The sequence below is a fragment of the Apodemus sylvaticus genome, chromosome 11 (assembly GCF_947179515.1).
Source record: "Apodemus sylvaticus chromosome 11, mApoSyl1.1, whole genome shotgun sequence".
Taxonomy (NCBI): domain Eukaryota; kingdom Metazoa; phylum Chordata; class Mammalia; order Rodentia; family Muridae; genus Apodemus; species Apodemus sylvaticus.
In genome coordinates, this window is record NC_067482.1 from 33,428,348 (window position 1) to 33,453,794 (window position 25,447).

Below are 25,447 nucleotides of genomic sequence, written 5' to 3' on the forward strand. Positions count from 1 at the left end.
AAGCTGATATGGACACATTCTTTTTGTTTTTTTTTGTTTTGTTTTTTGGGTTGTTTTGTTTTGAGATAGAGCCTCACTATAATTGCTCTGCCTATTCTGAAACTAACAATGTAGACCAGGCTAGCCTTGAACTCCACAGAGCTGCCAGCCTCGGTCTTCCATGTGCTGGGATTAAAAGGGTATGTATGGCCACCAAATGGTTAGCTTGAGTTAAGAATCTTGAGGAAGACTCTGCACAGGAAGGCCTGTGCAGAGCTAGAAGGGATGGTGGCTTCAGTCTCACTGTTAGTGTATTGAAAGATTCTATAATGAGGTAAGTACTTGGAAGAGCCTACTGCCTTTTAACTCCATGACTCTTAAGATGATACATAAATGGTGTAAAAGTTAGTTTACTATTAATAATGAAGCATCAAAAACTAGCAGGGGCAACAAGTCCTTTGAAAGAAGTCAGATCAGACAAGAAATCAACCAAAAAACAAACAAACAAACAAACAAACAAAACACCTGACACCATGGTGTGCAGAGCAGGTACATACCGTCCCTCCTGGACCTTCCTTAAGGTGTAGATAATATCCTGGAGGTCTTAGCTAATAATGGTTCTACATGTATATAATCAATGAATAGTTACAGTCTATGCTTAATGATTTTTAATCTGATGGGGTGTTCGAATACCTTTGGTCAGCCCTGGCCTAGAGCAGTTGACAAGCAAAACTCCACTGAAGAGAGGTGACATTTATTTTTGTTTCTTTCTTTGAGGCAGGGGCTCACTAGCTGGGTGCTTGTAACTGAACTCTGGTCCGTGTAAGAGTGCTGAGTTCCTGCTATGTGCCAGGAGCCATTCTCACAGAGAGCTTGAAACCCTCTCCTCCCAGCCATCTCTAGCCTGCTTTCTCTAGGCTGTTTTTAGAAGGAAATGTACTAGTTTAAAGATTAGCCAAGTAAGCTAGATGATCTGTACATGCAGAGCTCACCCGAGTGGGCTCGAACAAAAGAAACTCACCTGTGGTTAGGCTACCACAGCAATTCCTCTCCACTTCACCTCCTCATGATCAATTTTCTGTGCCAAGTTCCTATAGCACCTGCCAACTCTTCCCTGAGATTCTGAGAGACAATTCTGAGAAACTGTTCCTGAGGAATGATGCTGGCCCCTTGAGATTGTTCTCTGAATACAATGACTTTCCCCTTTCACCCCTCCCCACACCTGCTTGCTTGCCTTTATAATGCCTTGTGTAAAAAATTAAAATTTGACAGCTTGATCAGAATCAGACTTGCTGTCCGTCTCTCGTGTCTCTTTCCCTAGGTAGTTCTGGGGACCCTGTTGACTGTCTTGCGGGTTGGGACAGCTATGCAGACCAAGCCTCTACCAAGTCTCTATCTCAGAGACCTGTCGCCTCCTACTTCCCAAGTACTGGGATCAAAGGCATTTATGCTGAAGGGACTCAACTTGAGTGTGGCCAGCATGCTCTAGCAGGCCTTGCCAATTTCTCCCATTCCCACCTGCCTTGCTAAAAACAGATTACATTCTGAAAGTTGGCTACTTCGGTCCACACTCTTATCTGGCCACTTCCTCCTCAGGAGGCTGACTACCAAGGTCCAGCTATCAAAGCATTGAAATCAAGCAATCAAAAGGACCCTTTGGCTTACCTAATTAACATGCCCAATTAAAATTAAACACCTCATCCTAACACGGGGTCTCCCCCTTTACCTTTATAAATTGCCATTTATATAAATATCCTATTTTCCAAACGTATCTCCTCTCTATCCAGAGACAGTCCTTTGTCCTCTGAGACAAATATCTCTGCATCTTCTCCCTTGCCCTCTGTCTCCTGTCCTTCCTTCTTATTCCCTGCCCTCTTCCCTCTGGGGCAAATAATTCTCCGCTATGCTAGGAACTTGGCCTTGGGAGTCCTGAGTCACTATGCCCAGTCTATTTAATTTGGAGTCTGACAATCCAAAATCTGAACACCAGGAAAGAAGACAGGGGTGGTAATAGTTTTGGAGAGATAACTAAGGCATCTCCAAGAGAAATGAGCTCTCTTCATGGGGAAGAGAAGAGGCTGATAGCACGTCAGGGCGAACAAGGGAAGAGAGAAGCACCCTATGCAGGTTCTCTGGGCCAGTTAGAAAACACAGGGTTGTTCCTCTGGCCACATCTATAAGATGGGTGATACAGTAGACATTAAGGGGACAGAAACTGTTAAAAAAGGCATGCCTCAAAAATGTTACCATAGCGAAGCTGAAAGAGTCTACGCTATACTCAGTCTGCTGTTAGCACTGTTGTAAATAAGAAAATTAAGGGCAAGATTATTTATTTATTTATTTGGTTTCTTTTTTCAAGTCATGGTTTCTCTGTGTAGCCCTGGCTGTCCCGGAATTCACTCTGCAGACCAGGCTGGCCTCAGACTCAGAGATCCACCTGCCTCTGCCTTCTGAGTGCTGAGATTGAAGGTGTGTGCCACCAGCTCCTGGCAAGGGCAAGATTCTTGTCAAGAGAATGAATCTGCACGTTGGGCATGTTAAGCATCCTAAGACTGGAGGTGGCTTCCTGAAAATGATGAAGGAAAACAATGTGGGAAAGAAAGGCACTGAAGAGAAAGGTACCTGGATTCAACTGGAGTGCCAGCCTGCCACAGCCCACCGAGAAGCACACTTTGTCAGAGCTAAAGAATGGTCTTGGGAGCTGTTGGAGCCCCTCAGGAATGCGTGGCTGACTGGCTGATCAGACAAGAACAACAACAAACAGCTACAAGGTAAAAAATAAAAATGAAAAGGACTTGTTGAGACCCTGCTATGCCATACCTAAGTGACTCCGGTAGCTCTCAGTCTGTGGCTTGCCCTAGGTGACTCCATTTTGGGCTCCATTTTGAGTGCAAATGCAGAAGCAAGATTGGTTCTGCACCTCATGCATTGAGACATCCCTGGGCCAGCACTACCCCTGAGGCAGACTGATAACACTTTTTCCTAAAAGCAAAAGGAACTACCTAGAAACTGATCATCAGTAGATTAGGAACATATGGGCATTATTAAAACCATCTCAGAAAGACTAAGCCTGAGGATTTATAGAACAGACAACATGGAAGAAGGACCCGGCCTGCTCACCTGTATCCCTCAGACACCAAAGCCTTTCCAGGGCTCCTCTGTCCTTCATCTACAGTTGTTTCTTCAACTGGACTCAATCCTGAGGTCTGAAGCCTCATTTAACTGAAACCCTGGTTCCCTGGCAGTAGTAGTACTTTGTGTGTGTGTGTGTGTTTGTGTGTGTGGTGTTAATGAAGGCCAGAAGAGGGTGATGGATCCCCTGGAACTGTAGTTATGAAGAGGTGTGAGGTGCCATTCTGGGAATCAGACCGTGGTCCTCCCTAAGAGCAACAAGTGCTCTAAACCACACAGTCCTCTCTTCAACCCCTCCTACTGGCTTTATTATTGTTCTCTTTTCTGGTTACTCTGTAACTCTGTGTTAAGGGCTCTGCCTCCAGTAAGTCCTCTCTGGGTTCCTGGAACCCAGCTGAAGAGGTAACATTTTATAGGCACTCCAGAACACAGGTGCATGCAGGACCGTGTGTGTCTGCACACAGGGGCACATATTTACTTTATGAAGTGTAATTTGTGGTATGAGATTTCATATCAGTAATTAAGACTGGAATAAGAGAATTTATTCCAGTGGTCAACCATCCAGGAAAACAGAGACAACTTGGCAACGGCTAGCAATAAAACTGATGTAGCTTGTGACTTCGTTGTTCTTTGATCCGCTCTGACATTGCAGAAAGCTGTAACCATGCCCGCCTATGGCTTCTGGCATAGCACACTCGAGCACTCACCTGGCTCAGCAGTACTTGAGGGACTTTCCTGAAGGCAAGACAAGTAATCAATCTAAGACCTCTCAAGGAGGCAAAAACCACCCCACACCTAAACACTTAAAAGGAGAAACTTCCTCGCCACGATCCAAACTTTGTCTCTGGGACGATTAGGTTAGCATTCTTAAAAGGCACAAAAGCCAATTTAGCTGCTTCTAATGTTTAGTGTGCAGAAAGAGGCTGCCAACTCTGACGTTTCTGTATGGAAAGTCCCGAGTTCGGGGAACAGGTCGCTGAGCTGTCTTTTACCTAGCTGAGCAGAGCTTGGAATTCTTCCTTCCCGCCACTGCTACCAAGACAGAACCTGGTCTAGGAAATTCTACTTCTGATCATCTCTCTACAGAGCTGTTCAAAATGGTTAACGATATCTGCGTGATCTAACGATATCTGGACCACACTCCAGTTCAAATAATGTATCAAATGTCAAGGGACTGATTTTGGGCAAACCTGTTCCTAATTAAGGTGTTCCCAGAGCCAGTTCCCTGGGGCTCCCTCTCAATTCCCTCCCCACCGAATGAAGCCACATTCAATCTGCAGCCACACACCTTTTCTACCTGTTTCAGGAGTTAGGGACGGTCTGTCTTGCTGGCTGGCAGGCAGAGGCGGGGACGCCGGCTTCTTTTCTGACACATCTTTCTCATCCCTCTTCGGCGGCAGCTTCGGCTCCTCCGGCAGTGCTGGCGCTGGCGAGGGCGTCTGGTTATCACTGCCCTCCTGGTTCTCCTTAGCAGTCTCACTGGGCTCAGAGTCGGGCTTCCCAGCTCGCCTAGCGAGCAGCTCCACTATGTGGGGTCTGCTCAGTTTGGAGAGAGGGGACGACGGTGGGGTCTGGCTGGCAGGCTTGGGGGCCAGGGCTGGCTTCTGCATGGGTGGCATTTTGCTTGCTGCCTTGTCTTGCTCTGGAGCTGGGGTCTGGCCACCGGCCGGTGGTAGCCCAGGCTGGCCTACGGCAACATGGTGAGCGCTAGAATGGCTTTCAGCAGAGTCCTTCCGAGGGGCTAGGGCCGGCTTTCTCTCCTGGGGAAGGGATGGGCCGTGCTTGAGGATCATGACTTCAGGCTCCCTCTCTCCAGGGGTGCTCCCAGTTGCAAGGGTGGCCCCATCCACACTGTCTCCTGTGCTGCTGTGCCTCTTTTTTTTCTTCTGCTCGGCCTGTTGGTCACTGTGGAAGCGCAAGGAGTAGTTGGTCCTTCTCAATTTTATTCCAAAGGGTGAGGCCTTTTCCTCGCCTCCTGGCATCGCAGGGTCGGGGTTTCCTACGTCACTCGTGAGCTCGCTGTCCAAAGTGGTCATGGACTCTGTGCGGGACGCAGCTTTCTGCGGAGAAGGCAGGCCTGGCACGAGGAAAGATGGAAGGTCTTTGGCAAATTTGCATCCGTCCGTGGTGTCTTGTGGTTCCTGGCTTGCCTCTGGCTGAGCCGCTGCAGGCAGAGGCTGGGGTGGCGTTTCTTCGCTGGGCGCTGGCCCTGGCTTTTTCCTTAGGATCTCACCATCCAGGCTCTGTTTGAAGGTCTCTGCGCCGCTGTCCGAGAATTTCTGCCAGGCCGGCATGATGGAGAACTTGGCGTTGACTGGCGGCGTCCTGCGCACGTTCCCTCGGGAATCGCACCTCGCTCGGGGCGCTGGCTCGTCCCCGGCTCTAGCCGCCTCTCTGTCGCCACGCTGGTCGCCCTCCGAGTTCTTCAGGATTCTGGATCGAATGGAAGCCCACTCGGCTAGCGCTGCCGCATTGCTCGGTGACTCGGGGGCAGGCCTGGACTTGCCGCCGCCGGCCCTGGGCTCCGCCGTGGGGACGTCCACCGGGCGCTTTTCTTCTGACAGGCCCAGGAGGGACTTGCACGCCGTGTCCTTGATCTGGCTCAGGTTGACCGCCGGGCCGCAGAGCTGCGCTCCGGTGACCAGGATGGCCGTGTGTGGGATGCTCAGCGCCGAGGGCAGGGCGTGCGGGGCGGCCCCGCGGGGCATGGGCGCTTCCTGGGTCGCCGGGGCCAGGCTCGCGTCTTTGGCGGGTGTCACCGGGCTCAGGTTGACTTTGGGGAAGAGAATCTGCCTGCTCCCGGAGGAAACCTGGAACGTGTAGGGCCGGGGCATGGTCTGCCGCTCGTCCACCTCCTGCCACCGGAGCTCCTCCACCTTTCGGTCGATGTCTGCAGCGGTAGCTTCCTTCTCCTCCAGGGCCGGTGTTCCTTCCGTCTGTCTCTCTTGCGGCTGGGGATTGTCTATCTGAGAGGCTTCTTCCCCTTCCACATCTACACCACCGCACCGCGCGCCCAAGTCTCCGCTCGGCTCTGCTGGCTCGCTGGCCCTGGCCGGCTCTACCCCTCCTCTCGGCTCCTCCGCGACCTCGCTTTGCCCTGCGGATTCCAGGTCTTCCCGGTCCCCTGGCTGCTCAAGGTCCCGCTGCAGCGGGCTTTGCTGGTCAGCGTCGCCCGTTAGCCAAGGCTGGCTCTCTCCTTCCGGACTCTGCGGACCTTCCTCCACCGGCGGCTCTGGTGCCTCCCTTCCCCGACCTTTCAGCTCTTCTATGTGCTTGGCCTCCTCCTCCTCCTCCTCCTCCATGACCTCCTCCTCCTCCTTCTGCAGCATCCTCTTGGCCTCTTCCTCCTGGGCGCGCTGCCTCTCAGCCTCCTCGCGTTGCCTTTCTTCTTCTTCTTGCCCTTTAGCTTCCTGCTGCCTCAGTTCCTCCTCCTGCCTCTCGGCCTCGCGCTGCCTCAGTGTCTCCTCTTGCCTCTCGGCCTCGCGCTGCCTCAGTTTCTCCTCTTCCTTCTCGGCCTCGCGCTGTTTCAGTTCCTCCTCCTCCCTTTCGGCCTCGAGCTGCCTCAGTTTCTCTGCCTGCCCCTCGGCCTCGCGCTGCTTTACTTCCTCCTCTTGCCCCTCGGCTTCGCGCTGCCTCAGTTTCTCCGCCTGCCTCTCGGCCTCTTCCTGCTCACGCCTGCGCTCTTCTGCCTCCAGGCGGGCGGGGTCGTCGGCTTCCCCCAGCTCTTGATCTGCACAGAGCTGTTCCTCTGCACCAGACTGCCACCCTTCCTCTGTTGCAGCCTTCCCTGCCTGTAGCTGCACGGCCAGCCCCTCGCCCTCCTCCTCTTCCTCCTCCTCCAGCAGCTCCTGTCGGAGGCTCTCCTCCCAAAGCCTCCTCTCCAGCGCCTGCCGCCTCTGCTCTTCCTGGCGCCTCTTCTCAGCGGCTTCGGCTTTTTGCCTTTTGCACTTGGCTTCAAGTTCCCGCCAATACTCTTCCTGCAGTCTTTTCTCTTCGTGCGACTCCAAAGGTTCCGCTTCCTCTCCGTGCCAAATGTGCTTGTCTTCTCCTAGCTGCCCGTTCTGGTCCAGGGAGGACTGCCTCTCAAAGCTGCCGGGTTCATTCTGTCGGTCCTGACGTGGGGAAGGGAAGCACAATCAGCCCTTTTCCACAGCACTCTAAACACCCCGGCCACAGCGCTGGTGATCCATCCTCTTAAACCCCGAGAGGGCAGGCGGTCCTGAGTATAGACACAGACACAGCGGCCTCGGTGTCAACCTGACTACACTTAGAATCACCATGGAAATGCATCTTTGGATGTTTCCAGAACAGCTTAACTGAGGTAGGGATGGCCCAGATTAAATGTGGGTGGTTGGGGGGGGGGGCTGGAAAGATGGCTCCGTGGTTAAGAGCATTGACTGCTCTTCCGAAGGTCCTGAGTTGAATTCCCAGCAACCACATGGTGGCTCACAACCATCTATAATGAGATCCAATGCCCTCTGGTGTGTCTGAAGACATCTACAGTGTACTTACATATAATAAATAAATAATAATAATAACAATAATAAATGTGGGTGGTTGGGGTCTTGGAAGGAGTTGGAGTCAGCAAGCAGAACGCTATCCTTTCTGTTTCCTGACTGTGCACACAATGGGACTGTTGCCTCGCACACTGGCCGCTATGACTTCTGGGACACTGTCCGCCCAAACCGTTAGGCAAAATAAACCCTCCCCTGTGTTGCTTTTGCCAGGTATTTGTCACAGCAATAACAGTGATAACTAATATACCCTCTTTAACAAAGGTTTTACTCCAGGGCAACTGAATCTCCAGAAACATTATTTCAAAAGCTTTAATATGGTAGGTCATTATGATTGTTCTAATTTGTTATTGTAAATCTTTCTACCATACCTAATTTAGGAATTAAATTTTATCGTATGTATGTACCTACATTAAGCACAGGATAAAACAGTATATATAAGGTCTTAAAAATGTTTCCCTTCCACGGCGAATTCAGGCATTGGTCACACAAAGCAAGAGGAGTGGGTATATACTTTGTTCTGCTCTCCATTTGCCATTTACAAATGTATTTTTCTTAGTTTGGATTAATAACAGCAGCGGGGTGGTGGTGGCACACGCCTGTAATCCCAGCACTCTGGGAGGCAGAGGCAGGCGGATTTCTGAGTTCGAGGCCAGCGTAGTCTACAGAGTGAGTTCCAGGACAGCCAGGGCTATACAGAGAAACCCTGTCTCGGAAAAACCAAATCCAAAAAACCAAAAAAAAAAAACCAAAAAAACAAAAAAAAAACAAAAACAAAAACAAAAAAAAAAAAACAAAAACAAAAAATAAAAACCAAAACAAAACAACAAAAAACAAAAAAGGGATTAATAACAGCATAAACAATAACCTGGCATTAGGAAGATGAGCAAAAACAAAGAAAGAAACAAACAAAGGTGGGGGATTTTGATTTTACTGTTGTCTCCTGAAGCTTAGAAGCCCAACCCCCTCCAACCCCAGCTAGGCAGAGCTGGCCTGCTCTTTTCCCATTCCCCACCCCTGGCTTTTGGCACATCACTATAGGCAACACTAGAGTTCTCCTCAGGCTGTGGGAGGGAAGGGAAGGCGGACCGGACCGCCTGTTCCCTGTAAACTCCAGCAGACTCTACACACCTGGGCAAGCCACCTGTGCTTCCTTGACACCCTCTGGTTTTTTGGCTTCACGGAGAGTTTGTGCTTGGCAGCACTGTTGTCCAGACGAGCGATAGCCAGGGGGATGGCGTCGAGGTTGACGCTTTCAATGGTGCCGGCAGAAGGCAGGAGCCTTTTTGGCCGAGAGGGTTTAACTGGAACAACCTACGGTACAGATGAAGACACAAAACATCAGCATGGGTCAGAATCTGACCCAGAGGAAAGCCAACGAAGGCAGTGCCAAGCCCGAGGAATATATATAAATGAGAGTCAAAGTCAGTCCACAACACAAAAGTTTGAAAACTCACAGCCAGTTCCTAAGTAACTTCTGGGGTGGGAGAAAGCCAGGGAGTTTCTTTTGCTTGCTGAGGATAAGGGCGCACAGAAGCCAGAGAAACAGGAGAGGGCGCCGCCCCCATGGACGTGGGGACACCTCTAACGACCCCAGCAGGTTATTTAAAAGACCAGGGGATGAAGTAGGGAGGAGGAGGGGGTAATGGGAGGGCCTGGGGGAAGGGAAGGGGAGGACTGGGGGATGGGCATGGCCAAGCTACGGATGGATACACGTATGAAACTGTCAGAAAATACAAATGTTGTTAAAAGTTTTAAAATGTTTTGACGTGTTCACTCAAAACTTGTAAAAATCGAATGAATTGCTCTGTTGAAAAATAGCCAAGTGGCAAAAACATGACCCAGGGGTCATTTGTGCCATTACCGAAAGGAAACTGGGAAAGCCTGCAGTTCTGGAATAAAGGCGCATTCACTAGGAGACCATTTCCCACCCCAGCACGATGGCACACTTGTAATCTTAGTATTTGGGGGACGGAGACAGGAGAATCGGGAAGGTCACCCTTGGCTATGGACTGAGTTTGAGGCCTGCCTAGACTGCACCAGACTCTAGCCTCAAAAACTAATTGAAGGGAGGGGGGATATGGTTCAACAGTAAAGACCTGAGTTCACATCCCAGCACCCACATGGTGGCTCACAACTATCCTTAACTCCAGCTCGAGGGGATCTGATATCCATTCCTGACCCCCATGGGCGCCAGGTATGCGCATACACACTGGCAAAACGCGCGTGAACAAAACAGAAAATGAACAAATCTTTACAAAAAAAAAGACAGAAGCCTTAGACAAACTGCACACATCTAGAGAAGTTAGTGGCCATGACACAGCTTCCATCTCAAAGGATGCACTGAATGATGTCAGTAGCTATGAGAATGTGGACATCCGGTGTGTAAAGCACTCCCATGCCAGAGTCCAGCAGGGAGCACTCACCGGCCTTTCAGTGTCTCAACACTAGCTCTGTGCACAAGGCCAGCACTGCACAGGGCCAGGCTTGTGAACTGTGCACTGTGGTATGTGTAAAGTCTGTGAGGTTTGCAATTCCCTTCCATATTTGTTCATGAAAGATAAAAAAGACCAAAACTAGCATACAATTCTAACCAGCAAAAAACTAATTAGTACACACAAATTCATGAATTAAGAAGTACAGAACAAATATTTCCAGCCTTTAGCCTTGGAGTTTTTGATTGTTTATGATTACTGTTGTTAACAGATATAAAATTCTGAGATGAATTAAACATTTATTTCCATTCCTGAAGAGGTACATGAGGGGTGGGGTGGGGGACAGCCACTGTGACAGACTGAAGTCAGGGAGGGGCACTCAAAGCTGAGATGTCAGTGTTAGGCTGACCCACTGACCCTCATCTCTGTTTGGATAGTAGTACTGCTCAGAGCCACCCCTCATGGGTGCAGAGCTGGTCAGTGTCACCCTAGTTTCTTCAGAGAAGGCCTGCCCCACGCAGAGGTGACGATTCTTTTTTTTTAAAAAAGATTTATTTATTTATGTATATGAGTCTTCTATTTGCCTGTATGCCTGTGTGACAGAAGAGGGCTTCAGATCTCATTATGGATGGTTGTGAGCCACCATGTGGTTGCTGGGAATTGAACTCAGGACCTCTGGAAGCGCAGTCAGTGCTCTTAGCCACTGAGCCATCTCTCCAGCCCGAGGTGACGATTCTTATCAAAGAAATTCAGCTTCTACAGGGTACATGCTCTGGGAGAAGGGTCAGGCCACGGGGGGGGGGGGGGGGGCGGGGGGGGGATGATTTGTAGGCAAGCATGAGGACCTGAGTTCAGATCCCATCACCCACGTAAACAGCAGGGCATGGGCAGTCATGTGTCTGTAACCCAGTGCTGTAGAGGACAGAGACAGAAGGAACACGGGACCTGCTGGTCAACATTGTGCTCCTGGTTCGCTCCTGAGAAGAACCTGTCTCCAGAAACTAACAGAGAGTGAAAGAGTAGGACTTTTGACATCCTCTCTATGCATATGCATAAGTGTACCCACCCATCCACCACACACTCTTACACACATACATTCACACACATACATACTATCTCACACAATACACACACACAGTCTTACCTACATACACACACATACACACACCCACACACATACAGATACACACCCTCACACAACATACGCACTGTAATGTACACACACACTCACACACTCTTACCTACATACACACTCACGCTCACATACACATACATACTCTCTCACACACATACGTAGACCCACTCACACACAACATACATATACACTCTCTAATGTACACACACACTTTCACACACTCATACACTCATACAAATTAATAATAAAGGGGGTATAAAAAGTAAGTGCATGTAAAAGTAAGCAAAGGTAAACCTGGGTTTGGGATTTGTTTCTTGCATTTGTACACAGTAGAAGACTCTTCCTAACCGTCTTGAGTACCTGTGGGCATTCTAGAGTGCCCTTCTCGGCAGATTAACAGTGTCTTGAAGTACACGATCCATTTGCATTTAGGGAAACTATCACTGTCTAAAACTCCCAAGGCATTATGGGAGTTTGGCTGTTCTTCAGAGCAGGGCTCAGGAGTCTAGCAGTTGTGTGGCCATGGGAATGGATGCTTTAACCTCTACCACTAGTTGCTCTGGCTTATGAACAGAAAATGAAACAGCAGATTTTTTTTTTTAAAGGAAATAAAAGACTAGATTAAAAAAAAAAAAGTTTAAGCCCCCATTACCTTCTCTTCCATGTCACTTCCGGCTTCAGGTAGATTCAGAGGACTTGAGGAACTTGGTGTATCACTGGACTGGAAAAGAAGAGAGCGCTTGGGGTCAAACGTGGGGACAGGAAGTGCTGGGCTAACAACCTGCACAGTGTGTGCCTGCTCAGAGTGGCCTCCTGCTCCACACACCGGGACATCTGCTCTCCTGTAACTAACAGGCATCACTGTGGCGACTGGAACTACCTGCGCCGTGAAGGGGCACACGTCCCCATTTCCTGAGTTCGGCGTGTTGCCCACCTGGTTTAGTTCCCAGACTCAGTTCCTCACGCTTCCTTCCAAGGCCCGAGAGAAGCTGTGGGCTGCTTGGCAGCCACCTCGTCTGGGAAATGGGGCCACGTTACTCACACACAACTCCAACTTCAGAGCTTTCTGCTTTCGGACTTGCTGGGAGCCTTCTTCCTGCCTTTCACCCATAAGACCCCCCTACTCAGACAGCAAGCAGATGCAAAGGGCTAGCCTGAGACAGTCAAGCGAAGGACCAGGCTGAGGGAGACACACCAGGCTGGCCCTGGAGACATCCCCCAGGCCATATACATCTTTAGGATGGCGCGGCTATACGTCAGCCTTATGCCAGTGTGTCAGCCTGCCCGGTCCACTCTGTGCTGCACATTTTAAAAGGTGTCTAGACACACAAGTCAGGACTTTGTGGGATGAATTCATGGATAGGTGCAGACCTGGTGGCCTGAGTTTAGTTCCAGAACTTATAAGTTAGCAGAGGTAGGTGAGAACTATTCTCATGAAACGTCTTCTGAATTGCACACACACACACACACACACACACACACACACACACACACACACACATAAATTAAAATTAAAAAGAACATAAGTCAGCTCCAGACACTTTCTTGCTTGCCATTATTACTCAGAATTCCAAACAGGACTCCCCCTTCCCAAGGTTTCCAGCACCTGGCCCTGGCACCGGCCCTGGCACCGGCCCTGGCACCAGCCCGCCCCAGCACCCATCCAGCCACACCTGACCAGCCTCCTGGACTTCTTTTTAAGATAAGCTCACTTTCTTCTCAGTCTTTGTGTTTAGCTCACTGCTGTGCCGAGAATATTCTTCCATCTTGTCATCCCCTGGTCTGTCCCCAAGCCCCACATCTAAAAGAATCCAACCTCTCTCGAACCAAGTCACTTACTGTCTGGTTCTCGGCAGGCAGCATTTTGGCCTGATCAGAAATGATCATCTTTACCTGCGTGGTGACTTGTGTGCTTGGTGACACTGTCTCATTAGGAGGTAAACCACCAGAGTCCCTCCCGTGACAAATCTCAGTGATCTCTCTACACCCACACCTAAGATAAGGTCTGCTGAACAAAGAACGTCCCTCTCTCCTGAGGCCACCACACCTCCCACAGGGGAAATCATAAGTAATAAAGCAAGGACATTCTTCAGTCCTCATGAATTCTGTGTCAAAGCAATGGCTGTGGCCCCGGCTGCCACGGCCTGAAGAGCATTTAAAATCCATGAGGAAGGCGGGATTTTAAATCTACCGGTTCCTGCTTCACCCACTATCCGTGGGTCAACACGTGGGTGCCAGAGGTCATCACGGCCTGGTCTCAGCAGAGGTGGCAGGAGGATGGACTGTCCCTCTTCACTGCAAACTCCTTGCCTTGGCTCCTACTCTTTGGACATATTGGCTGATAACAGCTATACCTATTTTAATAACGAACACCCAAGTTCCGGAATTCTGATAGATCAAGATATAGAAAACACTTTTAGAAAGACTCAAAAGTCCACCCATAAGGAGAGAACCCCGGTCTCTGGCTGTCCAGAGCACTTCCTCTGCCCTCTCCTCCATGTAGGCATCCCTTCTGCTCTGGAAGAACTTGGAATTCAGGATCTATTCAAAGCACTCCCTGAAGAGTGTCAATGCACCAAATGTAGACAGCGAGGTGCTATGTGACTTTCCAGGCTGAGGTGACTTCAGGCTGGCCTGTGTCACTATCTCATCAGAACCCCACTGCTTTCTTTCCCATTTCTCTCTCTCTCTCTCTCTCTCTCTCTCTCTCTCTCTCTCTCTCTCTCTTTGGTTTTTTGAATTTGGTTTTTTCGAGACAGGGTTTCTCTGTGTAGCCCTGGCTGTCCTGGAACTCACTCTGTAGACCAGGCTGGCCTCGAACTCAGAAATCCGCCTGCCTCAGCCTCCCAGAGTGCTGGGATTACAGGCGTGTGCCACCACCGCCCGGCTCTTTCCCATTTCTCTTACATTAGTCCAGTTTGACAAATAATTGGTCAGTCCTACTCAGCTGGCAGTCTCTGAGTTCCGAGGAGAGAGATGTGAACTTGCTGGTTTCAGATACAAAGAAGCATTTAGAGAAGGAGCGGAAACAATTTTACAAGAACAGACACAGATGGGGGCTATAACTGGGAAGTGTAGAGGAGACAATGCAGCTTGGGGGGTGTGTGTCCAGGTAAAAGCATCCCATCCCCACCCCCTAATCTGGGAACAGTTTTTCTACCCAAGCCTCGAAGGATGATGCTCTGGGCAAGAGCATTTGCAAAGGGCCTGCATCTTCCTCCTTCCCATCTTTCTCTTTGGTCCTCAGTACCCTCAGGCCACAGCCTAAGCATCAGAAAAACTTCTCCCCACCTCGTTCCCTCCAGTGAAGACTGCAGGGTCATCAGATGCCACCATCCACTGCCCCCCCCCCCACATCCGGTTCTCTGACTTATCAGAATCAAAATTCCCCCTCTCCCCCCAGAGGAGACTTACTTTGTTCTCGGTGTCTGAGAGGACGCTATCCTGCAGAGTCACAATCTCCATGGGGCTGGTGACAACGAGGTCCTCCTCTGAGCTAGCACTGCCTGCCTTCTTCATGGGAATGGCATTAGATGGCCGCTGCCCAAACTTGATATTCTTGCCCAACTGTCGCTGGGGAGAGACAAAGGGAAGGTTTTCTGAAACAGCCAAGGTCCGCACAGCCATGGCTGGGTTCCCCCCGGCATAGACAGGTAGCAGCAAAGGAGAGAGGCACCGCCATGCCAAGGAACCTCGAAGCAGTCTGACAGTGAGTCCACTCGTTTCCATCTCAAGAGCCCCAAGCTTTTAAAACTCCAGCCACCCCTTGTAAGCAAGCGATGACAGTGCCCAGTAGGCACCGGAACCACATTTCAGAACCAAGGTTGGAAATACGTGTTTTTAATTGTTTTGACCCATCTATAAATCTAAAAATCTTTTTCACGTGTGAAGAAATTATACAGAAGATAGAAACGTGAAGTGTAGGACCCATGGGGGAGAAACCAAGACTCTTAGGGTAGGCACAACATGAACTCCTCAGACACTTCTGGATGGATACATTTCCCCTGTGAGTTTTTATTCGTCTTCACCTAGCTTGTGAATGCCATGTCAAAGCCACATGCTCAGGTCACATCGGGCCACAACTGAGGTGCAGAAGGTCCCAGATTCAGCGAGACTTTCCTTGAAAAATGCTGAAATCACACCAGGGATGGGAATGGTCCAGTTGTCTTTGCTACAATTACATTATCCTGAAATAGGGGCCATAAGGAACCTGGGGTGGGGGCAGGGAGAAAAGTGCCACCGAAGGACTGATGACTGGCCGGGGGCAGCGGAAGGGGCAGCAGAAGGCGGGCCAGAAGGGGGGCAGAAGGGGGGCTGCAAACAGTAATCTAAACAGATTAGGCGAGGGCCACACTTAAAAAGGAAAACAGACTCCAGATGTGCCCAGCGTCTCCTGGGGGCATAAACTCCCCCTGCCCCCACCTCTGCTAAGAACCACTGCTCTAGATCGGCATCCATATATGGTTCAAACATAATGCAGTTTGATATTTAGCTTTAACCTGGCTGATAGTTCTAACAGATCTTCCAATATGAGATTTAGCATCTGCTCCAACCCTGTGCTGCGTAGTTTTCCTGAACTTGACACAAACTAGAGGAACCTGGGCAGAGGGAACCTCAACTGACAGATTTCCTCCATCAGATGGGCCTGTGGGCACATCTCTGTGTGTGTGTGTGTGTGTGTGTGTGTGTATTGGGGGGGGTGTTGTTTTCTTGATTGTTAATTAGTGGAGGAGTGTCCAGGCCACGGACACGGACACGGTGGGTGTCTATAAGAAGGTAGGCGAATTGGAATCACGTAGGCGGCCTTCAGTTCCTGCTTTGACTTGCTACTTTGGCTTTCCTCAATGGTAGACTGTAATCTGTTTGATGAAATGAACACTTTTCTCCCTGAGTTACTTTTGGTCAATGTTTTATCGCAGCAACAGGAAATCGAGTTAGGACAAACCCACTCACTTTGCAAAACCTAGTCCAGGTTCCTGTAGGGAGAGGGGACTAGCCCAAGCTCATGGGAAGGCTGAGTCTCCCAAAGGCATCTGAGCCGGGTCTCCAAAAATAATATCCAGGGTTATGGCCATTAGCATTTGGCTATTGCCGTTCACCCCAGCTCTCTTAAATCTGACAGTGTGCTTCCCTCTTGCAGGGGCAGTTACATAAAGAGATGAGGTGACATTTTTAATATTTTTCTAGAGATCCTTGGCAAAAGAATCCCTTGAGGGACATGTCTCCTCTCCCTCAGAACTCAACAGGACCAAGTCCACCCGTGGCCATCCAGCCCATCCCTTACCCCAGGCTTGCCCACGCAGCAGAGCAGTGAAATGCAGGACAGAGATGAGCCCGGGGACTCCGCTCTCTGCGCAGCCCTCCCCGCAGCCACCCAGCATGCCAGGTCAGGCCCAAGGGCTGGGACTCAGGTCTGCTGAGATTTCAGCCTGCATCCAGTCCCTGGCCTCACAAGGAAAAGCACACACCGAAAGCTCCGCCCCCGTCACACACCCCCCCCCCCCCCCCCCCCCGCGCGTCCCGTTCAGTCAGGAAAGGGAAGCTTCAGCGACCCCCAGCAGTCTGCAGGTTGCTGAAAAAGGACGTCTTCCAAAAACAAGGCTAGCGGGAACCGGCAGTTAATGCCTGCTCTAACCAGGCCAATAAGCAGCACAGTTAGAACAGCCGATGGAGTCAGACAAGAGGACATGGAGTCACAGTCACAGGACGGGCCCCCTCTGCGGCCCTGGGGTAAGGGGGTGGAGTTATGGGTAGAGGGGCCTTGTAGGGGGTGCTTCCTTTGGCCTCTCACTCTAAGCTTCCCTAGGAGTGTTGGTCAGGAGCCTGACAGGGTTCCAAATCTCCTCGGACTGGGGAGACGCCCACTGGCAGAGTCTTTTTGGTTACCGGTGCTCTGGGATGAGATGGAGTGGGTGGGTTCTTTTTGTTCTCTTCTGAGAAAGCATCTTGCTAACGTAGCCTAGGCTGGCCTTAGAGCCTTGGTCCTCCTGCCTGCACCCCCTGAAAGTGGGAGCAAGGAGCGCGTGCCACTTGACTGAGTTTCCTTCCCTTTCAATTGATGAAGGAATGGATGAATTTGTGGACTGTTGTGGAATTCAATACATGTGTATAATACATACAGCCGTATGCCAGGCAACTGGCACATCCATCCATCACGGCACACGTTGGCTACACCTTAGTGTTGGGAATGTCCAAAGTTGTCTGTTCTAGCTATTTTGAAATATACGATACATCACTCACCATAGTTCCCTTACTGTGCTCTAGAACACTACAACTTTGTCTTCCTAACTGTGATGAGTCCATTGACCAACAGAGACGAAAGCCATTTCTTATACCTCTCAATGGAAGGGACCCACATAATGCACTTCCTGGCATCACACTTAATTGCCATTTATGGGGTCTCGTCATTGTCGCAGAAAGAAGAATACGCTACTTGACGTGACCACAGCTCCCTTTTAGCGTGTGGTTGTTGGCTGTTTCTGATGCTTAAGAGACAAGAAAGAATGTGGCAAAACACAGTCACAGCCCAGGCAGAAATAAAGTCCAACGACAAGATGACCGTTGTGGCTACAAATGGGAAAGGAAAGGGCAAGCGAAGAAACAAACAAACAAACAAAAAACCAAAAATGGTTGATGGGGCAAAGACGGGGGCAGTGCATAGAATCACGCTGGGAAACGGGCAGAGGGGTGATGTTAAGAAAAGATGATGAAAAGATCAAAAGGATGACGGGGAGATGTGGCAGCGACAGCAAATGTGGAGCAAGGAAGAGCATGAAGCGGATCCCAGGACGGTGGGTCTGGCAGCTGGGGACCCGTGGGACAGACGAGGGGAAGAGAGCGGGAAGGAGCATGCAACCATGCCGTGAAAATAGAGCCATTGCTATTAGAATGACAGTGTGCTCTTTAGTGTAAAGGCTGACTTGAAAGTCCCCCACAGGGAACAGACGCCGCCTGGTGGCTGGGGACCGGAGGGACAGGAACCGTGGGCAGTGGTGATGGGGACTGGGGACAGGGCTGGTCTCTGTCGCGTGGATTTTAGACAAGAGCTGGTGTGCCAAGGTTGGGGCGGGGTTGTAGTCGGGCCTCTGGTGGTCAAGGACCCATCTCTCACATCCTGCCACACACGCCCCTTTCCACAGGCTCTTCTCCAAACACTGCCTTTAGGTGACCCAAAGGAGATCGGATTACTGGTGACACTTTGTAAGAAGTATTGGCGACTAAAAGATTGCTCCAAAAATGCATCTGGCAACCTGAGGCACCATTTGAACTATATGTGGACAAATTATTTTTACTGCCTTCAGTTGCTCAGTACTCAGGCATTGTCATGAAAGGACCCGTGACAGACGTGTCCAATTCCTCAAAAAATTGGGCTGTTATAAGCTGACCCCGAAGTTTATCTCCCCCACAAGCTCTGTCTTTGCACACGTCACGGTTATAAGGAGAGGGGAGAGTGGAAATTGGTCCATGTGTTGCTGGTGGCTATGAATGGAGCTACTGTTGCAACCGGAATGTGAGCAGAAAGGAACTACATTTTCTTCATTTAATTTGGACCATTTTGTAGTATGAAATGCTTGGGAATGATGCTGCAGGAACGCACATCCATATTTATGAGGCTGGAAGCTGTGGTATGGAAATGCCAAGCCCGCTGGACTCTGCGGCTTTCTGCACTGCCAGTGTGTGGAATCGCTCAGATTCCTTTCTCTGTGGCCATTTCCCCCTCCCGAACCACGCCTGTCAGCGCAAACCACAGAGGGGGAAAAAGACGCTGTCTTTTTGAGCACACTGCAGACCCTTCCATCACAGGAGCGAATTCGTTTTTTTTCTTTTGCAAAGAAAAAAAAAGAGCATACGGATTTAGACACCTGTTCTAGGCCAAGAACGGGTATTTATTCTTTCTGCCCTTGACAGCTGTATTATTAGATGTCAAAAAAAAAAAAATCCTCAAATGTACCATTTTGGAATTTTCAAGTGAAATCCACACCAGTGGAAGATATGAGGCTACTAAAGATGGGGGGCCCCCACGCCACCCCCACCGGTCAGAGAACAAAGCCATTTCCCGACTAAAGTGTGATACAATTCGGCAAATCACCAGCTGCTGGTACACACCTCACAGTTGGGCCCGACCTTAAATAGAGAGGTGCGCTCCCTTCTCTGTGCTCCCAGGGGTTAACTATACAGGTAATGCCAAAGTCATGGAAGCACAAAGAGAACCAGGTGCAAAGCCACTGCGTGCAGCAGCCAACAGTGATCTCATACAGGCTCGAGGCTATAAGACCTGGAGGAGCCTTCAGGCCTCCCCATCACATGCAGCCCCCCCCCCCAATTGTTCAAGTGGGGAAGGAGATTAAATAACTACTTGGCCCAAGGTCATATGACCGCATGGAGGCAGGGGATTCACTCAGACTGTTCAGTCTTCTTGTGCTCTCTCATCCTACTGGTTGTGGATCAAATGACTTAGGAACCAGGTCCTTAAAGAGGACACTATTGCTTCTTTAGTCGCTATAATACATGTTCACTAAGGCTTGTTCTCACGGCACATTTTTTTATGCTCAGAAAAATGTGCGCTTGTTCTTTGAGAAAGCTCAGTGGTTCACCATAGAAATGTTGCTACGATATAGTGATGTCATTCAACACAAGGCAGGTCCGTTGTACGCCATTATTGCACCAGTTAAGTTAGGAGGCCTCCCGTGGGTGCTCCAGGACAGTCCCAGATGCTATGACACAAGCGAACACTAGGGGGCAATCTTTCCAGATGCAAATACCTTTCCAGGCCTGATTAGGACTTCTAAATGACTGTTGGTCAGATAGTTTCTTAAACGTTCATGGTTTTGTTGTTAAATGATATTCTAGAGAATTTCATTACAAGAGAATATTTCGATAACTGTGGCTAATCACCTATCCGGGACATTCACTGTCAAATAGACATTCTCCATCCCCTTAAAACATCAAAGACATACACAAAGACGATTCCAGACATAAAAATACACATGCCTCTGACACAGCTAAAGTCTCATTCCATGCTGGAGTCTACGAGGAGGCGGTCTCGTATGCTTCTCACAGAGCATCAACATCAGCATACCGTTGTCTGGGGCGGAAATGCAAAGCACTCATGCAAGTCTATGAAGTCACCAGATTTGGGGGACTTACCAGGAACATACTGCTTAGTCGACTGGAAAATAAAGCACAGTCTTTTGGGAGTGATTCAGTTAAACTTTTAGGTCACTTTAAAAAGAAAATCCCATTTGCTCTGACCATGGTCCCCATTCTCCCACCTTGAAGAGCCCTTAATATTTCCAAAGTCACCACTATAGAGATCAAAGGAGGCCCCTGAGTTGAGGGACAAAAGCAAAATTAGGCAGACCTCATACGACTGGGGCCACACGCTAGTGTGTTCATTTTGCTCTGCTTGCCCACTCCCCTTCTTGTGTTAATTAAATTGTCACTTCAGGGAAGCTGACGATGACTTTACACTTTATCAGTCATATATTTTATTGCGTTTCTATTTTTTCAATACTGTATCATTACCTGCACTGTACAACACTTAAATCTACTTTTTAAGGTGTCAGTAAATGTTACAGAGCAGATATCATCGATGGTCAGTTATCTACCCTTTAAAGAATTTCTTGAAGCCCCTGCAAAATACAGCTATTTCATGGACCGGAATTCTGCACATCATTCCTTTTATGTGATAGGCCCAGGGCTCAGAACCTATTGGTAATCAAGACTGGAAGAGGGAATTGGGTTAATGCTTTCCCCAACTACTACTGTCCTCTCTCTTCAACGTGTGTGAAAAGTGACAGCTTGCTTCTTTGGAGTCTCAAAGTACAAGACCACAGCCAGGAAGAATAAAAAGAAGGAATCTCACTGTTGGCATTTGCAAGCCAGGCCGGGCTGGCTAAGTGGGCAGGAACCTGGCCTTGGTTAGTGGTGGCTGCAGGCATAAAGATCTAGGCAAGCTTGGGTGTGGCTCCAGGGTGTTGGCCACTTCCTGGTTTCTCCTGCATCACCTTGCACTGAGTGTACCTTAGGTCATAAAATAACACAGCTCGTGGAAACAAGAAGGGGTAAAAAGAATCTTTGTATCAATCGGTTCTCAGGCTACTTTTTGTTTCTTTCTTTTGCTTTTTGGCTTCCGGTTGGTTCCTTGATCATACATTCACTGCTGGAGACCTAGTCGGATGAGAGTAGGTGCCTCAGAGCCCCCTCTGTTCAAATCTAGAGCAGTGTTTCTCAATGTTCCTAATGCTGCCATCCCTTAACACAGGTCCTCCGGCTGTGGTGACCCCCAACCAAAAAATTATTTTTGTTGCTACTTCGAAACTGCCATTTTGCTACTGTTATGAATCGCAATGTAATTATCTGATCTGCAACCCTGTGAAAGGATCATTTAACCCCCAAAGGGGTCATGAACACCATTGGTTTATGGCCTCTCCAGGCACTCACACCTGGCACTGCTTCCTGGGGAGGGAAATGCGCTCGCCTCTGCATAATGACAGTCTTTGCTCCTTTTTTAACCTTTCCTGGACCCATCCTTTTGACCACATTTAGTATAGTACTGCTTCACCACATTTTCCCTGCTAGTCAATGACGGTTGAGAAGACTGTCCACCTCACAGACAGAAAGGGGTTGTATGGCTCCTTCTAGACAAGGAGGCCGGGAGCTGCATCTGCAGACACACCAGTCTCAGCCCTCCCCACCTCATGCCGCAGACTCATGGGATGGAAGTGTGCAGCGCAGACTCTGAATAGCAGCTCAGATGACCTAATGGTCAGGAGCTCTTGCCCCACACGCAGAGCTCGGAGCCTCTCTTAGGGACTTGTTCTCATGTCCAGTCAAACAGGAAGCAACAAATGGAAGAGAGGAGAGAGGGCAAGCTGTGTGTGTGTGTGTGTGTGTGTGTGTGTGTGTGTGTAGGGTGTGTAGGTAGGGTATACAACAGTGCTAAGTGTGCCTCCCACAGAGGAACTGAGTCAGGTATAAGATATCCAGGCTAGCTGGGCAGCAGTGGCACACACCCTTAATCCCAGCACTTGGGAGGCAGAGGCAGGCGGATTTCTGAGTTCAAGGACAGCCTGGTCTACAGAGTGAGTTCCAGGACAGCCAGGGGCTACCCAGAGAAACCCTGTCTTGAAAATCCAAAACAACAAGAGCAAAAAACAATCAAGGCTTTCTCTCCTGAAGTGACCCCTGACCCTCCCGCTCCGCTCTGTCACTCAAGGACCAGCCAGGGACTCTGCCATGCTCCCCTCCTCCACAGAGGATGGGGTGGGGTGGGCTCCTCTGGCTCGGGGGATCTTCCAGTCTCAAGCTGCCTTACCTGAAGAGTTTTGACTTTGCCCAGGATGTTGTCCTGTGACATTGCTTGAACTGTCTGCTCACTTTCTGCTCCCCCATCAGGGATAAAAATACTGTCATGGGAGAACGCCCGTGCTCCCATGGGATAGTTGAAGGACCTGGAATGCAAACCATGTGCTTCATTTTATTAGGATGATAAATGCCTTCTCCAGATTCAGTTTTCTGGGTCCCCCCCCTCCACCCCACCTCTACTCAAAGGCCGACTCAAAGGGTTCCACCCACATCACTTAGCTTATTCAGAAAGTCCTTCCACGCCAAGGCCTTCCTGCAGGGGGTTGACGAGGAGCAGGGTAGATGAAAGGTTCCCATGGAAACGGGAGAATGGGGCCCTAACAATCTTTCTCAGAACCACTCACAGCGAGAACTTGGAGCCAGGTACTTGTAGAACCTTTAACTGATGCTGAACTTTTAACTGGGGGACCCGCCCGGCTAAGCTGTGACTATCAGGTTTGTTCCAGAAAAATCTTGCTAACTAGTCTTTATGAACTCCGGTACAGATCTAAACGAGCGTCTTTGACTTTCAATCAGACTGCAGTGTAGACAAGCAAAGTGTAGATCAGAGCAAAGACTTTGGAAGAAGGGACTATCGGTGCTTGAAGAAAAGGACCAAGGGGGGAAAGCCCACGCTCAAGCCATTTGTATAGTTCATCAAAAACTGCGGGGCTTTAGCTGTGGTTTGAGATCAAGGCTCCAAGCCGGGTGGTGGTGGTACACGCCTGTAATCCCAGCACTCTGGGAGGCAGAGGCAGGCAGAGGCAGGCAGATTTCTGAGTGCGAAGCCAGCCTGGTCTACAGAGTGAGTTCCAGGACAGCCAGGGCTACACAGAGAAACCCTGTCTCAAATAAATAAATAAATAAATAAATAAATAAATAAATAAACCCCCAAAACAAAAACAAAAAACAAACAAAAAAGGGCTCCAAGGTTTGCAAGCTTGGTCCCCACTGTACTAGCATTCGGGAATATTAAAACCATTAAGAGTGGGGTCATTGTGAACAGCGTCCTCAGGAGGAATTGATGCAATTCCCGTGAGACCATAGTTCTTGCGGATGGCTAAGAGAAGGAAGCTAGCCCTCCCCTCACTCTGGCTTCCTCCTGTCCCCAGGTGAGGCAGGCTGTAAGAAGCATCCAGTTCTGGCTTACATCTATCCTGCTGCAATACCCTCCACCCTCCACCGTGACTGAGTCAAACAAACTTTTATGTACCCAGCCCTCCAGGAACTTGGGTATTCTGTCACAGGCACGAACAATGTTACACTGAGTGGGAGACAATGTTACAGTTAGTAGCAAGCTCGGGATGCACAAAGGCTTAATCTCTCAGCATCAAAAAGAAGAGGAAAATTAGACACTTTCCAGCTCTAGGGTTGCATCTCAGAGATGGATGGCCATCTTTCTACCTGATGAGACGCACACAGTGGGGAGCTCAGGAGAAGGACGTCCCAGGACACAGCTGGTCCTTCCTCTGGCAGACACAGAAGCCCGTTTCAATGGTACCAGGCGGCAAAGGCTTAGAGAGCACTACCCCCTCTTCCCTCCTTAGAGAGGAGCCTTAAAAGGAGTTTCTCTCTGAGACCAAGTGTAGGAAAGTGTAGGAAAGTGTAGGAGGCGCCTTCCATGGGTTCTTCCACACTGCACGGCAGGCGGACTGTTCCTCTACCCAGGTCTAGATGGAGCTGCCTGAGTGACAGATTGAAATCCCATGCCAGCCAGCTGATATATCTTAAAGAGAGTTCTAGAATATGGTCAGCTAAGGAGGACAGAGGTATGGGAGAGGAGGACACACACACACACACACACACACACACACACCTTATTACAGTAAAAAAAAAAGGAAAGAAAAAAAGAGAAAAGAAATGGTGAGGCTATATAGATATATATTTTTTAATTTTCTTGTTTTTAAAGACATATTTATTTTATGTGTATGAGTACACTGTAGCTCTCTTCAGACACACCAGAAGAGGGCATCAGACCCCATTACAGATGGTTGTGAGCCACCATGTGGTTGCTGGGAATTGAACTCAGGACCTCTGGAAGAGCAGGCAGTGCTCTTAACCACTGAGCCATCTCTCCAGCCCTTGATGCTATTATTTTTAGCTAAGGCTAAAAAATGAACTTCTAGGCCTGCCCAATGACGTCAGGAAATAAAGTTTTCAATCAATGGGACTAAGTTCAAACTTCTGGCTACAGTTCAGATAAGAGGCAATTCATTTCTACGTGGTCCATTAACATTTTTATTGAAATTATTTATTTTTTTCAGTGTGTGTATCTGCAAGTGTGTGTGTGTGCACATGCACGTAGAGATCAGAAGGTCTGTTGTGCCACACAAGCCGTCCACCTTAATTTTAGGGCCAGGGTTTCTCACTGGGCCCGGCAGCTTGCCCATTAGGTGCAGTTGTTTAGATAGGACACCCCAGGGACCCTCCTGACTCCCCAGTGCAGGTGTTACCAGTGTGTGTGCCTCCAGGCATGGTCTCTCACATGGGTGCTGCATCCCAAACTCAAGCCCTCATGCATTCACAGTAGGCACTTTACTGAGGTATTGACCCAACCCATCTACATGATGCTTTACATATATACACAGACTCTCAACTATTCATATAGATATTTATGTGCCCACACACAATTCCACATTCAGTGCTTAATTTAATAAATGTCCACTAATGTCTTACAGCTTTGTTTGCGGGGCATAGCAACACTTGGCTATCATAACAGCCACTGTGTCTGTCTTGACTGAGTCATAAAATTCTTAGCATGTGTGTTTCTATTATTTTTTGTATGTAGGCTAAGAACTGGCACCTGCTTTCTTGTGCTGGCCCCAGCATTTGATGTCCAAACAGCCATGCCTCTAGGTGATTTATGTTGAAAAATAGATCAAAAGACTAAAAACGCTAGTTAGAAA

General features: G+C 49.2%; 1 protein-coding gene across 10 annotated transcripts in view; it reads right to left on the minus strand.

Annotated features, from left to right (window-relative positions):
- The window catches only part of Cracd (capping protein inhibiting regulator of actin dynamics), a 219,527-nt gene that overhangs the window by 6,601 nt on the left and 187,479 nt on the right, over positions 1-25,447 (minus strand). For 7 of the 10 annotated variants that reach the window (XM_052199558.1, XM_052199554.1, XM_052199555.1 and 4 more), the window contains 5 exons: positions 22,513-22,648; positions 14,610-14,768; positions 11,848-11,916; positions 8,757-8,939; positions 4,400-7,223 (listed from right to left, as the gene is read on the minus strand). In XM_052199558.1, the coding sequence (XP_052055518.1) occupies positions 4,400-7,223; positions 8,757-8,939; positions 11,848-11,916; positions 14,610-14,768; positions 22,513-22,632 (3,355 nt within the window). In that variant the 5' untranslated portion in view covers positions 22,633-22,648. The remainder of the gene's footprint in view (positions 1-4,399; positions 7,224-8,756; positions 8,940-11,847; positions 11,917-14,609; positions 14,769-22,512; positions 22,649-25,447) is intronic. The other 3 variants (XM_052199561.1, XM_052199562.1, XM_052199557.1) reach the window with 2 other exon arrangements.